The 22,164-nt window shown below is 36.1% G+C and overlaps 1 protein-coding gene across 1 annotated transcript in view; it reads left to right on the top strand.

The window, feature by feature from the left end:
* The window catches only part of RIMS2 (regulating synaptic membrane exocytosis 2), a 595,573-nt gene that overhangs the window by 488,922 nt on the left and 84,487 nt on the right, over positions 1-22,164 (top strand). The window contains exon 27 of the mRNA XM_052651514.1: positions 14,076-14,317. Within this exon, the coding sequence (XP_052507474.1) occupies positions 14,076-14,317 (242 nt within the window). The remainder of the gene's footprint in view (positions 1-14,075; positions 14,318-22,164) is intronic.

Here is a 22,164-nt window from a genome sequence, read left to right as displayed (position 1 = left end):
ATATTATAAATATTCAGTGCAACGTAAAACACAAACACATCAGCTTTTTATATGCTTCTAATTGAATACTATAAGAAATGTTAAGGTGAAAAAATACTTTGTATTTGCATTTGTATGTGCAATTCATTATTCACCATCCAAACGTGATTTTGAAAGAAGTGGCAGGTTATGTTCATTAAAGCAAAAGAACTTATACTACATAAATAGCCATGAAAGCAGAAGCAGCCTATAAATACACTGCAGGAGAAGTATGTTTGAGACAACATTTACAACTTGCTTAAATTCTATTCACATTTATTATTTCATGTGGTGAATAGATATTTATTATCTAAGTTATTTTCTAGCCTTTGGCTTCTCAAAATCAATAGAAAATGGGAGTGTATTAGTTTCATAAAGTGGCTAACCACAGTGGAAGTCATAATATCCTTAAATTAATTTTTGTTGTCAGTTTTCAACACAAACCTGAGAAGATAATAGTCTAATGTTTCCTGTGAGCACTTTTGGCACAGATGTGCCCAGATTACAGTGTAGATTCTTGGACATTATTTTGAAACCTGAGCTTTAGCAGTGAACAAAAGAAATAAAGTTCTTGCCCCATGTAGTTTCAAGTGAAAGGGCATATAATAAAAAGAAGAGAAAAAGCTCAGAACACGTTAAGAAGTAAACTCAAGGTCATGAACTATTAAATGATGGAAATAGGATAGAAATCTGTGTCTGACTCTGAACCTAAATGTATGTTTTACTTCTTCAATTTTACCAGATTTTTATCAGATTTTGTTGCCTTGAATAAATCACTAATATTGTTGAAGTACATGTACCTAAGAATCAAGTATAAAACTTTTCCTATGAGAGACCATGACCTAAGCTTAAGAGAATCTGAGAAGTAGAACTTTATGAAGAATTAGGCTATTTTAAATATAATTTGCTTTTCTTTGAAGCTTGTTGAACAGTAACTCTTAAAAATACCTTATTTTTGGCAAACAAAATGTAGAAAAACCTAAAAAATCATTTTGTTGATTAGTCCAACTAAAGGAAATTTATAAAATACTGATACTTAGAGAAACATAGATTTATTTTTGACACTCTCACTGTATATTTTAATTTGTTTGTTCATTGGGACCGAAGATGCAATACTTAATGCCTCACATTTATGTTAGATATCCTAAACATTAAAGCATAGATATAATAGCTCAGGACAATTTAGCTTCTTTTTAAAAATAATACTTCATGGTTTAATCATGTTAGTCTTTGTCTTTCGTATTGCTCATAATAGAAGGAAAACTTTAAAAACCACACACTACTAAAAATTGTTGACAGCCTGAAAAGACTAGCGTTGTGTGTACCAAGACGTCCTTCCAGAACAGAAATCCACAATCTTTGTAGAACTGACTGACTTGAAATCTGAGAAGAAAAGATGCTTCCCTCTGAATGGTTCCAAGGAAGATTCAGTAAATATGACCCAGGGCATTTTGTCAAAATATTACTGTCATTATAATCATTGAAGCAGACTACAGTCTTTCTGTTCTTCATGAGTTCTGAGTGACATGTAAAAAGCAAGCTTATACTTGGGTAATGATGACTGGAACATTGTATTCATGCACAAACACAAGCTAAGCAAATATACTAAATCATGTATTTGCACATTTTTACCTGAAAATTTTCTGTAAGGATGAACAAAGGGATAATCTCAGACATTTCAAGACATTAGATGTATTAACAGTGTATTTATTCAAAGGGAAATTACCAGTATTCATTTAATGAGGCAACAAATGTATATTTTAATGACAAATAAAAAGTTACCTATTATAAAAAGTATTTTGTTTTCCACATGAAATGCCTAAATTCAATTTAAAATATGCAAGTTAAGTCTTAACCTAGATTCCATGCTATACTTGCAAAGTAATTTACACATTAAACCTGAGAGTTTTGCTTCATATCCCCTCTATTAGTTTGTTTTTCTAAATTTATTAAATAGGGCTATAAATCATGGCCCTTGACAAGAAGTGTGCTTATTTTATACACATACACATACATACTGTTCTTTGCTCTGTGTGGTGGTCAGTCAGGTATGGCCACAAGAGGGGACACAGGAGGGACTCAGGAAAACAAAGTTTGTAACAAACTTTGTCCCATGAAAAAGGAGGCAGGTATACTATACCACGCAGGGCAACAGGGTAGGTCAGGAGACAGAAGGGGCAGGAGTGAGAGAAAAATCAAGGCTGGAGCCTTTATTGGGGCAAGAAAGATAAGAAAGGGCAGAATAAAGTTTAAGATTGGCCAATCTGAATAATTTCTGCAAGCTGGGCTTTGGGTTATAGGGGTGGTCTCTAGTTGCCTGGTACAGGCCATGGGATGGTTCAGGGCAAAGAGCTTCTTGTTGAAGGTGGAGAGAATGAAAAGGCTGTCTTAAAGCTCAACATTCAAAAAACTAAGATCATGAAATCTGGTCCCGTCACTTCATGGCAAATAGATGGGGAACAATGGACACAATGACAGACTATTTTCTTGGGCTCCTAAATCACTGCAGATGGTGACTGCAGCCATGAAATTAAAAGACGCTTACTATGACAAACCTAGGCAGCATATTAAAAAGCAGAGACATTACTTTGTTGACAAAGGTCTGTCAAAGCTATGGCTTTTTCCAGTGGTCATGTCTGGATGTGAGAGTTGGACCATAAAGAAGGCTCAGTGCCAAAGAATTGATGCTTCCGGACTGTGGTGCTAGAAAAGACTCTCGAGAGTCCCTTAGACAGCAAGATCAAACCAGTCAATCCTAAAGGAAATCAACCCTAAATATTCATTGGAAGGACTGATGCTGAAGCTGAAACACCAATACTTTGGCCACCTGATGTGAAGAGCTGACTCATTGGAAAAGACCCTGATGCTGAGAAAGATTGAAGGCAGGAAGAGAAGGGGACAACAGAGGATGAGATGGTTGGATGACATCACTGACTCGATGGACATGAGCTTGAACAAGCTCCGGGAGATGATGAAGGACAGAAAATCCTAGCATGCTGCAGTCCATGGGGTCATAAAGAGTGGGACACTACTGACTGACTCAGCAACAACAGTCTGGCTCTGGATTGGGCTACTTTGCATATCAAAGGCATGCCCCAGGCTGAGCCCCTTATTATCTCTAGAGTTGGCTCATACCAGAAACTGACATCACTCCCCAGCCAGGAAGGTTTTAAATTGGCAAAACATAACATAATCAAGCTTACTCCTTGGAAGGAAAGTTATGACCATCCTAGACAGCATATTAAAAAGTAGAGACTTCACTTTGTCAACAAAGGTCTGTCTAGTCAAGGCTATGGTTTTTCCAGTGGTCATGTATGGATGTGAGAGTTGGACTATAAAGAAAGCTGAGCACCAAAGAATTGATGCTTTTGAACTGTGGTGTTGGAGAAGACTCTTGAGAGTCCCTTGGACTGCAAAGAGATCCAACCAGTCCATCCTAAAGGAGATCAGAGGGTGTTCATTGGAAGGACTGATGTTGAAGCTGAAATTCCAATACACTGGCCACCTGATGGGAGGAGCTGACTCATTTGAAAAGACCCCGATCCTGGGAGGGATTGAGGGCAGGAGGAGAAGGGGACGACAGAGGATAAGATGGTTGGATGGCATCACTGACTCAATGGACATCGGTTTGGGTGGACTCCGGGAGTTAGTGATGGACAGGAAGGCCTGGCGTGCTGCGGTTCACGGGGTCGCAAAGAGTCGGACACGACTGAGCGACTGAACTGAACTGAACTGAACATAATCAATACACATATGCACAAATAGCCTCTCTTTAAACCTTAATTGTTTAATACCCACTAAAACTGAACTAAGAAATACAAACAATTTTCACCTGGAGCTTTGCTGTTTAGATATTTTAAAATATCTGTAATTAGTGGCCTTTTGGTACATTCTGTTGATGGACAAGCTCCTTGTTTTTTTTGATCTCTAAGCCCAGAACCCTAGGGCTTCCCTGGTGGCTTAGCAGTAAAAGAATCCACCTGTAATGCAGGAGACCTGGGTTCAATTCCTGGGTTGGGAAGATCCCCTGGAGGTAACCCACTTTATTATTGCCTGGAGAATCCCGTGGACAGAGGAGCCTGGCAGGCTACAGTACAATCCATAGGGTCGCAAAGAATCAGACACGACTGAAGCGACTGAACAGGCTCGCACCAGAACCCTAATTTTGTTGCAGGCAAGCAAACCTGATAACACAATGTGCTCCTCCTCTTCACTGACATTTCCACATCCAAAGGCCCAGTCTCCTGAGCCCTGCTCTCTGTGAAAAAGGCTAACTTTTCTGAGAAGAAAGCCTTTACTACAGCAACAAGGCAAAGCTCACTAGGAGAATAATGTAATATATGTTGCTGTTGTTAAGTCATACAAACGTATATATTATTTATACGTATATATATATATATAATGCCACAGATTCCAAGAACTTGGAACATGGAAGTTATTTCTGGTTCTCTACAAATCTTTTTACCTGACTCCCACACATACTCAGAAAGATAAAAGGGCAAGAAACAACTTCTTTTTCTCAGTTATTGTCAGACAAGTATAAGGAAAAAGTAGACAGTTTCCAACAAGGCATCCTTGTTTCTAAATGTAAAGGTATAATGTATAGGTAATGTATATTTGGGGCTTCCCTGGTGGCTCAGAAGTAAAGAATCTACCTGCAATGCGGGAGACCTGGGTTTGATTCCTGGATTGGGAAGATCCCTTAGAGGAGGCCATGGCAACCCACTCCAGTATTCTTGTCTGGAGAATACCCATGAACAGAGGAGCCTGGTGCGCTGTAGTCCATGAGGTCACAAAGGGTTGGACATGACTGAGCAACTAAGCACCTCTTGAAAATAATCCTAGAATGAGTTTCTTTTTTTTTTTTTAATCCTTTGGGACTCCAGAAATTCTGGTAGATTCTTCTATTCTTCTACTAGAAAATCAGGTAGATTCTTCTTGAAACATTAATTTTAATTAGATATAAGAATTTATAGATAGTAATTAAATTTCATCAAGATATGTAGGTTTAAAGTATGTTCTCAGTCTCTGAAATGTTGCAATGTGATTATATAAAGTAGATTTTTTTTAACTTGAATTTGATTTGCAATCAAGTTTTCAAAAGGAAAAAATCAGAGTATCCACTATTTTTCAAAATATGGAACTAATGTCTTTTGTACTTTAAAGTCTGAGGAATTAATATTCTTAATTTATAACCATTTATACATTCTGGCCTAGACAATTCTATGGACTGTATAGTACATGGGGTCAAAAATAGTTGGACCCAACTGAGCGACTTTCACTTCACTTCATACATTTTTATACATTTTGAAACTCAATATTTAGTGACTTTATATAGGTTAGTTATAGTCCAAGAATGTTTTCATATTATAGTTTAGCTTTCAGTGCTATTTTTAGCAGTATAATGTGAATTTTTATGTACTGTAATATTTCAATAGTTATTCATCATTTGTTAAATACAAAACTTGATACACTGATTATAGAGCTGGATGATTTGCAAGAATAAATCAAGTTCTCACTTTTTCTCACAAAACTTTAACTCTTAGTGTTCCTTTGACATTAGTAAGAATGGTGAAAAATGTATATTTATCCTTGAAGTAATAACTCAGTGAGTGTCCCTTCTGATAATTTATCATGGAGCTTTTCTTTTTCCTGTTATTGAGAAGTACTATGTAATCATGTGGTTAAAAAAAAAAAACTAACATGAAAATAAGCCAGAGGGAAGTCTACTTCTGCCTAAAAGATTTATATATAGAAATAATGAGGTTAGCTGAAAAGTTCAGATGAAATAATAGAAAAGTTCTTTACCAACTGAGCTATGAGGGAAGCCCAATAGAAAAATTAGAGATTTTATATATATGGTGAGTTGATGGATTAAAATTATGAAATTTATTCTGAAAACTTGTGAAGTGAGACATGTTTTTGCTTAAAAAATATATATCAAGGAAAATTGTGGGGAACAATAGGCAAAGCTGAATTAAAGAAGAAAAGAACCATGAAAATTTGAAAGAGATTAATTTTAAAAACCACTTCAACGGAGGTATTATGGTCATAAAAGTCCGGAGTTTAAAAGTACCTTAACAATGATCTTTAATCTCATTTGCTAAGTTAGGAAAAAGAGGACCAATGAGTAAAAGAAACATTTCTGGAAAACTATTAGCCATGTAGTTTTGGATCTAGAAATTGTGGTAAGACAGTTTTATTTAACAGATACACAGATGAATTCCTTTTATTCCCCTTTAGTAAACTTCCTCACAGCACAAAACTTTAATGTTCTAAATCAAACATTCGTGTTTTTAAACTCATGTATTTCTCTGTCTTGAAGGAATTTCAATAGCTACGTTCTTAAGGGTCATTTGTGTCCTCCACACCTCTAAATCTGTAGCTTTTCTTAAATGTTCCTGGTAATTAACTCCATATCATTTGACCACCACAACTTTCTTGAACCTCATTCTTCTCTTCTGTGGAATTTGACTCTATAATATTTTCTTATTTCTGAGAATGCATCTCTATTCACCTCAGTCACTCTTCTTTTCCTAATCTTTAAATATAAGTAATCCTTGGACTATCTTTTCAATCTTTTTCATTTCTCTCTCTCTACCTACTTAGCCTGCCTTCCTTCTTGCGTATCTCAGTTGTTCAGTCATGTCTGACTCTGCAACCCCATGGACTGCAGCCCACCAGGCTCCTCTGTCCATGGAATTTTCCAGCCAGGATACTGGAGTGGGTTTCCATTTCCTCCTCCAAAAAGGATGGAAGATCGAGTCGACTGAATGACTTCACTTTCACTTTCAAGAATGGAAAGACCATTTCCATCCTTTTTAGGCCATCCTAATTTCATCTGTCCTCTCCTGTTCAGCAAATACTTGTTGGTTCTCTCTGTTTAGCCCTGACTGTTCCCTTGAGCACTTGGCCTGAGTGTACAGCCTGCTCCTACTAAACCTCAGTTCTGTTCAGTTCAGTTCACTCACTCGTTCTTAGTTTTTCTGCATTGACTGAATTCCGTTCAGTCACTCACTAGTGTCTGACTCTTTGCAACCCCATGGACTGTAGCACGCCAGGCCTCCCTGTCCATCACCAACTCCCAGAGTCCACTCAAACTCATATCCATTAGGTCAGTGATGCCATCCAACCACCTCATCTTCTGTCGTCCCCTTCTCCTCCTGCCCTCAATCTTTCCCAGCATCAGGGTCTTTTCAAATGAGTCAGCTCTTCCCATCAGGTGGACAGAGTATTGGAGTTTCAGCTTCAACATCAGTCCTTCCAATTAACATTCAGGACTGATTTCCTTTAGGATGGACTGGTTTGATCTCCTTGCAGTCCAAGGGACTCTCAAGAGTCTTCTCCAACACCACAGTTCAAAAGCATCAATTCTTTGGCACTCGGCTTTCTTTAAAGTCCAATTCTCACATCCATACATGACCACTGGAAAAATCATAGCCTTGACTAGATGGACCTTTGTTGGCAAAGTAATGCCTCTGCTTTTGAATATGCTGTCTAGGTTGGTCATAACTTTTCTCCCAAGGAGTAAGTGTCCTTTAATTTCATGGCTGCAGTCACCATCTGCAGTGATTTTGGAGCCCAGAAAAGTAAGGTCAGCCACTGTTTCCACTGTTTCTCCATCTATTTGCCATGAAGTGATGGGACCAGAAGCCATGATCTTTGTATTCTGAATGTTGAGCTTTAAGCCAACTTTCTCAATCTCCTCTTTCACTTTCATCAAGAGGCTCTTTAGTTCTTCCACTGAACCTCTCCATCAGGAATTTCCACTGGTCCAATGTTGATTGTTTCCTAAATCAGTACCACTTGGCAAACACTATACTCTCTAAGGGGCTCCATTTTCCCCTCTTTATGAGAATTGAAAGTGAAAATGTTAGTCTCTCAGTTATGCCTGAGTCTTTGCAACCCCATGGACTGTACCTCTGTCTATGGAATTTCCCAGGCAAGAATACTGGAATAGGTCGCCTTTGCTTTCTCCAGGGGACCTTCCCAACCCAGGGACCAAACCTGGATCTCCTGCATTGCTGGCAGATTCTTTACCTCCTGAGCCACCACAGAAGTCCTCTTTAAGAGAATTACATGAGTTAATTCATAGAAAGCACTTGGACAAGCATTTGGAATATAATAAATGCTTATCAATTTGAGCTATGATTATATCTTATTCTTAGGTCCAGATACTAAGCTGTATAGATGGTTACTTCTAGATAACTTTTACGTTAGCTTTGTTTTCTATTAGTAGTAGCAGTGGAGTAGCCTAAGTTCCTATTTCCTTTCCCAGAAATATTGCTGCTGCTGCTGCCAAGTCACTTCAGTCATGTCCGACTCTGTGCGACCCCATAGATGGCAGCCCACCAGGCTCCCCCGTCCCTGGGATTCTCCAGGCAAGAACACTGGAGTGGGTTGCCATTTCCTTCTCCAATGCATGAAAGTGAAAAGTGAAAGTGAAGTCGCTCAGTCGTGTCCAACTCCTAGCGACCCCATGGACTGTAGCCTACCAGGCTCCACCGTCCATGGGATTTGCCAGGCTATAAACTCCTAATTGATTTTTTCATAGGCATTCTCTCCTGACTTTGCTATTGGAGACATATTAAATTGTGCTGCTGTCATAAACAACCCTGAATTCTTAGTTCCATAATCAACAAAAATTATAGTCACTTGGGCTTGGTCCGATAGAGGCTCTGTCTTTCACAGTCCCAGCAGCAGAGGGAAAGGGAAGTTGGAGTTGAACACCACCAATCAAATGCTTCTGCCCAAAAGTGATAGGACTCATTTCCACTCATTCCAGATGAGCAAAGATCTGCTCTTTTATCAGCAAGGCACTGCTTCCTATCCTGAGATCCAAGACTTAGGAACATTAAACACAGTTTCATTACTAATGATAAAGTCAAGGAAGATGTTTTGACTAAAAAACAATCTGTTGATTAGCTAAATATTCCTCCCTAACTCTAGACATCAACTTTGTAGCATAGACAAATACACACACTCAAGTACACTTAGATAATATACTAATATATTATAGTGCATTGATAGAATGTATTTATATACAGTACCTGAATTACTGTTTAAAATACCAAATGTTCAAATTCTGATCATCTCCAGGAATCAAAGAATTAGCATGAAGAACTCAGATTTTTTATACTCTTCAGAGAGAGATCTTTTCTTGATCATCTAACTTAATGAAGGTTTAATGACATTAGAACTGGTCATTGGACTCAATTCTAAACATTCTCATGCAGCCATATTTGCATTTTACATGCTGATATATTTACCAGTACATTCATTAAAAGAGCCTATGTCACACAGTTCTTGCATCCCTGCATTTGTGGGAATATATATGCAATAAACATTTGAATAAATGGTTACTATTTCACTAGCCTAAAATTGTAGATGGTCATTTGAGTAAATGAAATGTTGTCTATTAAATTATAATGTAGGATCATAATCATTTTGAATTCCACATTTTAGGAAGGAAATAATATTTAATACAGAAAAAATATTTGATGAGGTAAAGAAGAGCAGGGTTTTAGCAGGGTTTGTTATCCTCCTTTCCCCCTCCCCACAAGGTATATGCCAGAATCAAGAAATGGCACTCCAAAGCCAGATATCCACTCAGTGACTCACAACAGGTGCAGTTGAGTCTGAGTTACAGTGATGGGTATTCAGAAGCTCTTTGCACATGCCTCCAAGAATACAAGAATGGGAAGGAAGAGAATTAAGGCTTTCAAGGTGGTATAATGTTTGGGATTTTGGCTCATCTCTGTGGGTTTTTTTTTCCTACTCTATCATTATTCCTGTTTTCTTCTAACTTTTACGTCCTCCTAGCCTTCTCTAGCGGCTCTTACTAGCCTAAGATGTTAGAAATAGTCCCATTCAAGTGTCTTTTCTGCACCTGCGCTGCAGTTCTCATAGTCCTTTCTGGGAGCTGGTAGGCCCTCTCTGCTTCATTCATAACAATTCTGAGTCACTCCAGTCCCTAATTCCTTGGGCAGGTTCTCTCCTGATCACCTTCCCACCTCTCAGTATGATGAAATATTTTTTCATGACTGTGTATTTTATTTACAATGTTACTCTTATGTTTGTACTCTCACAAACTCAAGAGTTTATCTTTGTCCTGTGTTTGCTGGTTATCTTAACAGCCAAACTGCTTAGTTGTATTCATTTAAACCTGTTAATGAATATTTTTGGTCTATAAACATTTTGTTTAATCAGTAACTGCTATAATCCCTTAAATATGCTAATTAAGTCTTTGGAGACTATTTATAAGTATTTCACCGCCTTTCATTACCTTTCTCCTAATTACAGGTGATACAAGATTTGCCCTTTAAAAAGTCTTCCAGGATACAACTTTAAACAACTACAGTTATGTCATAAAATTGCTTGTACTGACAGTTTTTCGTATTTTAAGACTATTACATACATAAACTTTTTCATTATTTTCCATTGCCAAAAATCAGAAACATGCATAAAACCATATTCAGAATGTGGAAACACTGTTTCTTTCTGTAATTGAGCATCCTGTATCAGTGCCCAATATTAGTGTGTAGTAATCTCATGGATTAGCTTGAAAGCCATGCTATACCTTTAGCCTATAGAATGAACTATGCAAATTGAATTGTTTAAGTCCTTCATTGCTTTTTTCATTTGTCTGATTGTTTTAATTTTTTTTTTCCCAGTTACCAATAACTTTTATGTTCATTTTGGAAAAAACAAAATAGAAAAAAAAGAACATTTTTCAAAAAGCATAATACCAACCAGAGAAAATTAAAACCACTTTACACTGTTCACAGTACATCCTTTAGGTTTCTTTCTATATGCATTTGTACTTCTTTTTCCAAGAACATAAATATCTGAAACATATTTTTCTTTACATTCCCTTTATTCCTCTAGTGCAGGTAGCTAGTGAGTCATCTATGAATCTAGGTTTCCTGAACTACCCAGTTTAGCAAGAGATGTTTATTTCTATTTATATGAATTTCTTTTCTTTTCTGTTTGTGACACTGTGTCACTCTGGGATTTGAATTTGCTTGTGTGCCTTAGCGGTAGAGTGAATCCATATTTGGTATGTGTGCCAGCCAAAGCTAAACTGCAGATATCTGCTTTCTCACCCTTTCTCCCATATCAAGAACATATTTTATGTTAATAAATATTTATTTACAATGGCATTTTCAAAGGTATATTCTATTTTATTGATGAACATGAGTTGTTTAAACATCCTCTACCATTGGACATTTCTGGGGGTTTTGCCTTTGTGTGTGTATGTGTTTTACTATTACAATCAATTCTGCAATAAATATTATTCTTGCTAAATCTGTGATCATTGCTGTTTTCCCTTAGGGTAAATCCTGAAAGTAATATTGATATGTTAAAGGATAGGCATTTTTTTAAACACTTTTGATACATTTTGTCATGGTGCCTTTCAGAGATACATCACTGATATTCCCACCAGCAACACTGGTAATTTACCTTGTTACCAGACCCTTATAGATGTTCTCTTTTAAAGTAATAATATGATGATAGGGTCTGTGTTTTCTTAACCACTAAGTATTCCAAATGATCACCCATGTTTACAGATTCTTTACTACAAAATATTCTATAAGAGTCACAAGAATTTTAATATGTCGGTTGATAGCTTGTTTGCTTGCAGTATTGTTTGCGTATAGCTTAAGGTGATGGCCAAGTGAGGAAAGTAAAAGAAAGCAATAGGGATACCCTAGACTCAGTCACCCTCCCTTCAAAACATGGCGCTGAAGAGCAACTATGCAAACTCATCCTGATGATCTCTGTTTTAAGGAGATGAGAAGTAGATCCATCTTACAAAACTTTTAATAACCCTTCTTGTAGATAATGCATTATCAAAGGTGTTAGGTTGAAGGAAGTCCATTTCTTTAAAACCAAATAGTCAGTAAAACATTTATCTATAAACTTATTTATCTTTTCAGTTAGTATTTTATTATATCCTGATTGTCTTTGGCTGAGTTCTTTATGCCCTAATATCCAACCATAAAAATTAAAATGCAAAAGTCACAAGGTATAATATTTTGAGAGTATATCTTTAACTTCCTTGGTAGGTAGTTATAGGTGGTTCTTTTAGAAAAGTATGTTTGGGATAAAAGTTCCTACAAAACAAGAGTACTAGTTATTGTGACTATGGAACATATATTATTTTGAAAGCCTTAGTCTTGACTGAACTTTGACTTTTCTAGACTATGCCATGCGTTTTCTGATGATAGCATACCATAAAATCATGTTGTATTTCTATGTTCATTTGCCCAAAATCCGTGACACAAGACATACCCTGGGAGCAAAGTGTTTCATCATTAAAGGGGACCTTATAGATATTCCAGTTCAACATGTTTAATTGATGCTTAATGGATGATGATGGTGGTAGCGGTGGTGGAGATAATAATAAGAAGGAGGAAGAGAATAATTTTTGGAGCTCTTATGTGTCTCCTACTCTGCTTAGTGCTTTGCTTAAGTTTTCTCATTTATTAAATGAGGAAGTTAAGTTCCAGAAAGGGAAACAACTCTCCTAAGATTAGTCAATAAAGCCAAAATTCAAATTCAGATTTCCTGACTCTCAGTGTAGTCCATCCTGAATATAGCCACATAATGCTGGCTATATGAAAACCATTTTAGACATGTGAATCTCCGAAGTCTTAAAATTTATAATCATAAAGATTATTTTTTGATGCTTTTAAGTATTTACATATATAGGTTGAAGGGCTTTAGCCTTATTTTATGTATTGTCTATATTCCCTAATTGCTGTCATTTCAATTTATTGAATTTTTATTTTAATCTTATTATGTCTATTCTTTAAAATAAGAAGCTACAGTGAAACATTCTCTTATAAATGAGGACCCTGAGGATCAAGTAGAAGCAATAAACTTGCTGAAGGAAGTCAGTTAAGTAGCAATAAAGCTGGGATTGAAGCCCCCATCTGTTACCTCCAGACTCTTTCTACTTTATTCTATAGTTGGTTACTGAAAAATAGCAAAATCAAACAAACTTGAAAATGATTAATTTGTGTCACCATAGAAGTGTATACACTGTCTCCTCTCTTGCTATCTCTTGGTCTGCTTATGCCTCATTTCTTCTTAAAACTAATATGAATGATAGAACAGTACACTTTACTGTCTTTTTAAAAAAGTCACACTGAGTCTTTTCCCTCTTAAATACTTGGAGAAAATGAACGTAAGTTAATACCTAAACTAATGTGTTAGGTATTCCCTCTCAGTCCAATGGTTAGGACTCCATGACAGGGGTGCCCAGGTTTGATTCTTAGTCCTTACTTCTTAGTGAATGTTACTCTGGATAGAGGAAAAAAAGTGCTTAAAAATTATTGCCTTCTGACCATATTGTGTAGAAAACTGCTAATGACTTTTCTTTCTTTCAAATGAATACAAGAGGAAAATCTTTCCTTCATTTTTGGAATATAGACATATCAATAAATATGAAAATATAAAGTGAAATAAATTATTTTTAATTCAAAACTAATGAAAACATCAATCCTTGTTAGAAAATTTAACAAGGTTTAGAAAAATCTTATTAATAAAATGAGAAAATTAAACAGCTACTCAGCAATAGATGCTGTCATTTTTGCCATTTCTTTGTGAAATTTCCCCAGTCATCAAATTTCTCTTTGATGGCTATAGTAAAGCAAATTAGAGAAGAATGGTTTGGAAACTTCTTTTTTTGTTGTTGTTTTTTGCTATATGACTGCCTTAAAGCATATTGCACTTGTAAGACAGCATATTCTCTTAAATGAGCCCACTTATTTTTCACAAATCTTTTTTATCTCCCCACTGTGGCCATGCAAACCAGTGTCTTCTTTGAAAGCAGAAATGAAAACATGTCTGATTTTGGATACTTATGTTAAGGTTAGCCCTGAATAGTAAAACCCATTCAAGACCATGGTGTTTGAAAAATTTTAAGTCCTAAAAACATGCCCCATTAATGATATAATTGAATTATACTCCAGATATTTCATCTAAAACTCCTTTTTCTGTCTTTTCCTTTTTGCTCTTGCCATCACTTTTAACGATCCATGGGCCTACAGTGTCTTTACATCCAAAATGCAAAGCAGACAAATGGGCATCTCAGGGAAGAACATGACCAAAAGCACCAGCATCAGCGGAGACATGTGCTCGCTGGAGAAGAATGATGGCAGCCAGTCGGACACTGCAGTGGGTGCCTTGGGCACCAGCAGCAAAAAGCGACGCTCTAGCATTGGGGCCAAAATGGTAGCTATCGTTGGTCTTTCCCGGAAGAGCCGCAGTGCTTCTCAGCTCAGCCAAACGGGTAGGCATTTTTATGTTACTATTGACTTCCTAATTGAGTTGTAATTAAAATACATAATCTTTTCTCTTACTCATTCTGCCTCAGTAATGTGTGGATGATGACAAGTACCAGAAGGAAAGGGGCATTTTAAACTAGTGGACCTTTCTGAAAATATAACCATGACTTTGTTTTTCAGTAATGAGCGAACCTGCTTGGAAGTGAACCTTGGTTATACTGTTCTTAACGTGCACTTCACATCTTTTCTCCTCAAGGAGGAGCTCAGCTGTGGTCCCCCTGATTTCAGTTTCTGGTCCTTTGCAAAGGTGCTCTGATCTGTGAGATGTTTGCTTTTCTTTAGGTTCCTCAAGTTGGAACCCACCAAGTTAATTTCCACTCCCAGCAAGTTACCACGATGAAGATGACACCACATATTTTGTGTGAATAATATACTTCTTTTATTGCTGACAACCTAACTTCTTTTTCAGTTTGTAAGCAGCATTTACCAGTTGTATCAATTTCCTCACTGCAGTTTTTACTTTCCTGGTTAACACTTCAAGCAGCAATATTCTCCAGCTGCAGGGGTGGAGGAATTTTCTGCTGACGGGGAAGATATTCAAAGCTTTGCTATTTGAAAATTCAGTCTCTAAATCACATCTGCGAAAATAAATTAGATACCACCCTCCTAACTAGAAAAGCCACTGTTAGCAATTAAGAATTTATTTGTGAGTCAAAGCAATGTCTTTTTTCAAATGGGTGTTGATAATTAAACATTCAGTCCCTGGTATCTGGGAAATAATAGCATATCTTCTACTTAACACACAAACAAAAGCGTGTAATATGGTGTTTCTTTTACAGCAAATAAATTATAGGCAAATGGATTAAATCTCATTTATGTCTGAATACTATGGTTCTAGTACAGAGAAGTCAGGGCATCAATCTGCAACACAGAAGAATTTAAGGGTACATTAGTTCCTGGACCCGCCTAATCTTGTTTTTACAAACTATACCAGTGATTCTGGAAATTTGAGCCTTATATAATAATATTATATTGAAATAAGATTTTGATGTCTTTCCTATATCCTGGCTGTAACTTACTATATTTACTGTGATTATGTTAGAGTTTTTTTTTTTTAATGTTAATTTAGAGTTTAATTTTTTACTTAGTGTTTTAAAATGTTATTTTGTGTTTTAATATAGAATTAAGGATTTAATGTATGGACAGAGAGATCATATCTAAATGATTTTTTAATTGCTAATATTTATACATACACAATTAACTGTGTTGTGGTAAAATGATAGATGTTGACCTTTTGAAGTTGAGAGGTTTTTTTCTCTAGCAGTTAGAAGTTCATTGCATTTTTCTATTTAAAACTTACATTTGTAAACCTAAAACTGCTCTAAAAATAAATTCTATCAATTTTTTAAAATGAAGAACCTAAAATAGACACTAATAAGACTACAAGCTAGAGAATATGTGGTGTTAAACTAAATAATTAATTCTGTTCATTTGGGGGTTTTGGATAAATGTTGAACACTTATTGTGTGCCAGGCAAATTGAGAACACAGATGAGTCAGAAATCATTTATAACCTGAGTTGCTTATACTCTAGTAGAAGATATATACTTAAGCAGATTACTTCAAGATCCTATGTCAGGGACTTCCCTGTGGCCCAGTGGTTAAGTCTGTCTTCCCATACAGAATGTGCAGTGTTGATCCCTGATCAAGGAACTAAGATCCCACATCCATTGAGGCCAGTCAGTCACACAATTTAGTGATGGGTTTGTTGTGGGGAGGTGAAGGAGAGAAGATTCTAAGGTGATCCTCATGTTTCTGGCTTGCATCCATGGATGGATGGTTGTAGTGCTATTAACGGATATTGGAAGCATAAAAGAAGGAGCAGGTTGGGAAAAGAAGGGTGAGTCCTTCCATTTAGGACACTTTAAATCTGAGATATCTATGTAATATCCAAGTAGAAATGTCTAGAACATATTTAAATACATACTTCTAAGGCTCATGTCAGAACCAGAGATATAAATCTGAGAATCATAAAGTTTAGAGGTTGCTTGAAACCATGAACATGGGTGAGATTGCCCAAAAAGAACACTACAGATAAAAGCAGTCAATGAAGACAATACTTTGTGGAAGATTAACTTTTTAGAATCGGACAGAGGAAGAGGAGCCAGTGAAGACCAAGGAGATATTATCATGAAGAAAGAACAAATACTGTAAGAGAGCAGTGTCACAGAAACTAAGAATGTAGAAGACTTGAAGGAGAAAATGGTCAGTATTTCTCAATCATCAGTTTCATTCTTTGTAGTATTGGCATTAATATTCCATATATCTTTCTTTGACAGTATTTTTATTTAATGATAGAGGTCTGTTAACCATACACTGATTCGGTTTTTACCTTCAGAAACACTGTGATATTGGCACATTTTAAAAATGTAGTTTCTCCTTATTATATCCTATAGCCCCGTCTTTCATATATAACATAGCAGAAAATAACGTGTTTCTTTTTGTTGTTGTCTTCATTGATATTCAGTGACATTATAATGGTTAAAATTTTTATCATCTTAAATTGTGTAATTATTCCTGTCTGCACACTGTATAGTTTTGACTTGTATTGACAATAGAATTCAGAGTATCTCTTACTTTAAAGCCCAAGTTTAACTAGAATAGCCAACAGAGATAGTTCCATAATTATTGAACTCCAAACTTTCGTTGGGTTTCTAAATTCTGTATTTATGTGTACATGTTTCAAGTAAGATTTTTATGTTTTATTTTCTTTAAAAATGAAGTAATAAGCTCTAACAGTGTTTAAGATTTAAATCTTCAAATTTATTACCTAAACTTTGATCATATATTAGCATTATCTAAAACAATGAATGGACTTGTGATGCTGGATCTTATATTAGATCCTTTGTTTTGATTTTCCTGGCCTCTGCGTGGAAATCTGCCTGTACTTAAGGTGTAGAGTTATCACTTAAAGAATGATATATCATATATAATGTCTTTAGCTTCTTAAAATATTTATCATCATAAAAGTAAATATCATTTTACCAGTATGAATTTTCAAGATGAGATAAAGACTGCTTGCTTGACTTCTGAAGAGTTAGAAAGCTCAGCAAAATAGTATCTTTCTAAAGAATGTTGAAATTATTCTGAATTATATGAGTAATCATACACAAATAATAATTGGTGAAGGGGAAACCATTTATAAAGATATGTTGGTTAATACACACAGTAGCTAAGTCATATCTCTCTTCTATCCCCGTGCTATTTTGTATCCTTTGACTGCTAAAAGAAAACTCGCCATTTTTAAAGCTTAAATATATCTTGCTAAACATCACAACCTTGTAGAAAGTGCATGGAGTGAATAAGGAGACTTGGATGCTATTGCCTACCCTGGGTTATATAAGATATCAAATATGGCCTCTTAAAAAAACTTACCCAACATATCTGAGTCATAGAATGATCATCTGACATATAGAATTAACACCTGCTGTCCTAACAGGGTTTTTATAAGATCATACTTTAAATGTATAAGAAAGTGCTTTCAGCACTTAAAAATCACTTTGCAGATGTAAGCTATCAGTAGCAAATGCAGCCTCATATGGGGAATCAGGAATTCTATTTTAGACATGTTGATTTTGAGATGCCCATTAAACATCTAAGTACAGTTATATGTTTAATTAGATATGCAACTGTAGTCTAGTAGGTCAAGCTAAACATGTAATTTGGGAGTAATCAGCAGGTAATATTTAAAGCTGTGGCACTAGATAATATTGCTTAGTGTAATTTGAATCAAGAAGAAAACTATAATAAAAGCAGAGCGATGTTATATACCAACATTTAGAAGTCAGGAAGAGAATCCATTAAAGGAAACTAAAGAGAGAGCAGCCATTAAAGAAAACGAAAAAGAAGAATATGGTATCTTAGAAACCAAAGGAAGGAAATATTTTAAGGAAGATGATCATCTCTGTCAAGTGCTTCTGGTAATTCAGATAAGGTGAAGACTGGGAGTTGACCATGGGATTTCACATGATGGAGGAATTTGACAAACCTTGCAGTGGTGGACAAAATCTGATTTAAGCAGGTTAACAAAAATGAGAGAGGAGGTAGAGACTGTGAGAATAATTTCAAGAATGAAAGTTATAATACGTGGACTTCCCTGACCTGCCAATGGGTTCCGGAGGTTTCCACATGCCGCCAGGCACCTGAGCCTGTGTGCAGCAACTGCCGAGCCCTTGCTCCACAGCAAGAGAAACCACCTCAGTGGGGAGCCCACACACCTTGACAAAGAGTAGACCCTGCTCTCAGCAATGAGAGGATGCCTGCACACAGCAACAGAGACCTAGTGCAGCCAAAAATAAAATGCGTGAAAAGAATCAATTAAAAATAAACAAATGTGATTGATCTTTAAAGCAATTTTTAACACCTAATACTTATGGAGCATTTTCACGTGCTAAGCAGTTTTTGGGGGGCACTTTACATGTAAATCATCTAAGTCACACAACAATGTTATGAAAAAGAATTAATTACTATTGCCTTCATTTTACAGATGAGGAAACTAAGGTAGGCAAAAAGAGTAAGTTCCTCAAGTTTACTCAACTAGTGAGGGTCAAAGTTGGGATTGAAATGCAGGCAGTATATTCATTCTTCATTCTCAATTATTCTGTTATAGCCTAGACTAGCACTATTCAATAGAACTGGTAGCATTGTTGGCAAGTTCTGCATCTGCTTTATCCAATACAGTGTGTGACTGTTGAGCACTTGATATGTGGCTTCTATGACTAACTAAATTTTTTTATGTTTTAAATTTGTATTATTTTAATTTAAGTAGGCACATATGACTGATGATGACTGTGTTGGTGCAAATAAAAATAATTTCTAGAATTTTGATTTTAAAAAGAAAATAAAAAAAATAGGACTATAGCTTGGAAGAAATAGAGTCAAAGAAGAGTTTTGGCTTTTTTAATAACAGAGGGTATACTTCTGGGGAATACTGAGTAGGTGAGAGTTTCAGATCCAGAGCTGAAGCAGAGATCAGCTGTTATCACCTGTGGCCACTCAGGGATCTCGACTCTTTTCATCTTGTAGTAATTTCTAAGCTCATGTAGTACTTTTTATTTCCTCTAATTGTAACATTTAGTAATTGTAACTGTTTGTATATTTGTTTAGCTCTTGGCTAGACTTTTGTTTTTCTTATTTTGTACCTCCTTCTCAGTGTCTGCTCATATCAAATAAACTGATCTCCAATGAAAGACCCGTATACTTCTTTGGAGTTCATGATGAAGTTCTCTGGAGAATGGAATGAAAATGGTAGAACTTATTTTTGTCTTTTAGCCTAAAAGACAGAAAAAGAAATTAAGCACTACCATGTTTAATATATGGCTTTACCCTAGTTTTCTCAGTTGGTCTGAGTGTCAGTCAGGTGTCATATGCCTTTTTGGAGGTGTTAGTTTCATTATCCGAGAAAGTGGGCAAGAGGCTTACAGAGATTCCAAGAGGCTTGCAATGAAACTGAGTTAAGTGTAATACCAATACCACAATTACACAAAAAAGGTAGACCTTAAAATTCTAACCTTATTTCAAGCTTTTCATTAGGTCCAGATGAAGTAAACACAGTGACACTCTAAGATCTGACAAGTCCCTAAAAATTCTAAGTTTTTAGGAAAAGTAATAAAATACATATTTATAGCCACTATTATTAATGATGAACTTTACATTTATACTTTATATGATCCATGATGGTTCCTGGTGAAGTTTCTTTTTCAACTATGACATTATTAAACCTAAGTATGAGAAAACTGAATTCGAAACCAGACCTTTGAATTGCTCTGTTAGCTAACATAATGCCAGCTGCTTTAAAATATAAACTGTGAAAATTTAATACAAAAGAAGTTTATTCATTGAGCAGATATCAGTCCAAATATCAGTTATTCCCAATGGGAAGTGGCCTGCCCTGTGGTCATTCAGAGTTTGAGGCTCTTTTCATCTCGTGGCTCTGCCCTCTTGTAGGTCCTTGGAGCCCTGTGTATTCAGCCAGCAGGTGGGAAAGTGTTTATGAGCAAGAACTGGAAATAGTGAGATCACTTCTGCTTGTCTTTCATTGGCTGCAACTCAGTCACAAGATATTGGAAAATGGGAGGTTAAGAAATGTAGTCCAGGGAGTGCTCAGGAAAAAGAGGAAACAGTTTTGTAAGCAAACCAGTATTTTTAAAACTAAAATGAATATTACGTCAAACATTTTTCTTGAGAGCATAAAGTATTAATTTGCCATTTGAATAATGATTTACAAATATTTATTGCATTGTAATGTTTTAAAATATTTGTATATTATGTATTCAAAAAGTAAAAATATGTGTTTATAATATTTTACCAAAATGGATGTAATATTTTAAAGATTTTAAACACCTTGTCTAGTATGTAATTCCAAAAGGCTTAAAACCACTGTACTCAGTTCAGTTCAGTCGCTCAGTTGTGTCCGACTCCTTGTGACACCATGAACCGCAGCACACCAGGCCTCCCTGTCCATCACCAACTCCCGGAGTCCACCCAAACCCATGTCCATTGAGTCGGTGATGCCATCCAACCATCTTCTCCTCTGTCATCCCCTTCTCCTCCTGCCCTCAATCTTTCCCAGCATCAGGGTATTTTCCAATGAGTCAGCTCTTTGCATCAGATGGCCAAAGTATTGGAGTTTCAGCAATATCAGTCCTTCCAATGAATACCCACGACTAATCTCCTTTAGGAGGGACTGGTTGGATCTCCTTGCAGTCCAAGGGACTTTCAAGAGTCTTCTCCAACACCACAGTTCAAAAGCATTAATTCTTCAGTGCTCAGCCTTCTTTATAGTCCAACTCTCACATCCATACATGACTACTGGAAAAACCATAGCCTTGACTAGACAGACCTTTGTGGGCAAAGTAATGTCTCTGCTTTTTTAATATGCTGTGTAGGTTGGTCATAACTTTCCTTCCAAGGAGCAAGCGTCTTTTAATTTCATGGCTGCAATCACCATCTGCAGTGATTTTGGAACCCAGAAAAATAAAGTCAGCCACTGTGTCCACTGTTTCCCCATCTATTTGCCATGAAGTGATGGGACCAGATTCCATGATCTTAGTATTCTGAATGTTGAGCTTTAAGCCAACTTTTTCACGCTCCTCTTTCACTTTCATCAAGAGGTTCTTTAGTTCCTCTTCACTTTCTGCTATAAGGGTGGTGTCATCTGCATATCTGAGGTTATTGATATCTCTCCCGGCAGTCTTGATTCCAGCTTGTGCTTCCTCCAGCCCAGCATTTCTCATTATGTACTCTGTTCTAGTATATAATAACTCTAAGTGAATGTTTGCTAAATTTACAAGCCTATTAAGAGATAACTTTGTAATAATGAAGAATAATGTAGATATTAAATAGTAGTACTGTCTCCTTATGTCATTAGCAACCCCAAACTAACAGTAAAGGATACGTAACAAGTTAACAAAGAATGTGACTTTAACACTAAATTTAGGCATATTTCTCACCACTGAAATTATAATAATGCTTTAGCCCTTATAATTCCACAAGCCATTATTAATTAAAAGTCATGTCACTATTTGTCATTTGCTAATAAGCTTAAGTGGTTCAAATGTTACAGATGAGGCAAACAAAGTATTTCTTTAAGTGAGAGCTGTTATTAGCATAAGTTATGTTAAAGTACTTCTGTAGCAAACTAGGATCAACAAGTGGCTGCGGAAGAGCAATTTTATTGTTACTGAAATTAATTTAACATATCTTAAATTTAAACTGAATTTCATATCTTTTTAAAATTTGTTTTTAATTGAAGAATATTTGCTTTACAACGTTGTGTTGGTTTCTGCCGTACT

Source organism: Budorcas taxicolor, chromosome 14, assembly GCF_023091745.1.
Source record: "Budorcas taxicolor isolate Tak-1 chromosome 14, Takin1.1, whole genome shotgun sequence".
NCBI classification, from domain to species: domain Eukaryota; kingdom Metazoa; phylum Chordata; class Mammalia; order Artiodactyla; family Bovidae; genus Budorcas; species Budorcas taxicolor.
This window is presented reverse-complemented; position numbering and strand designations above follow the sequence as displayed.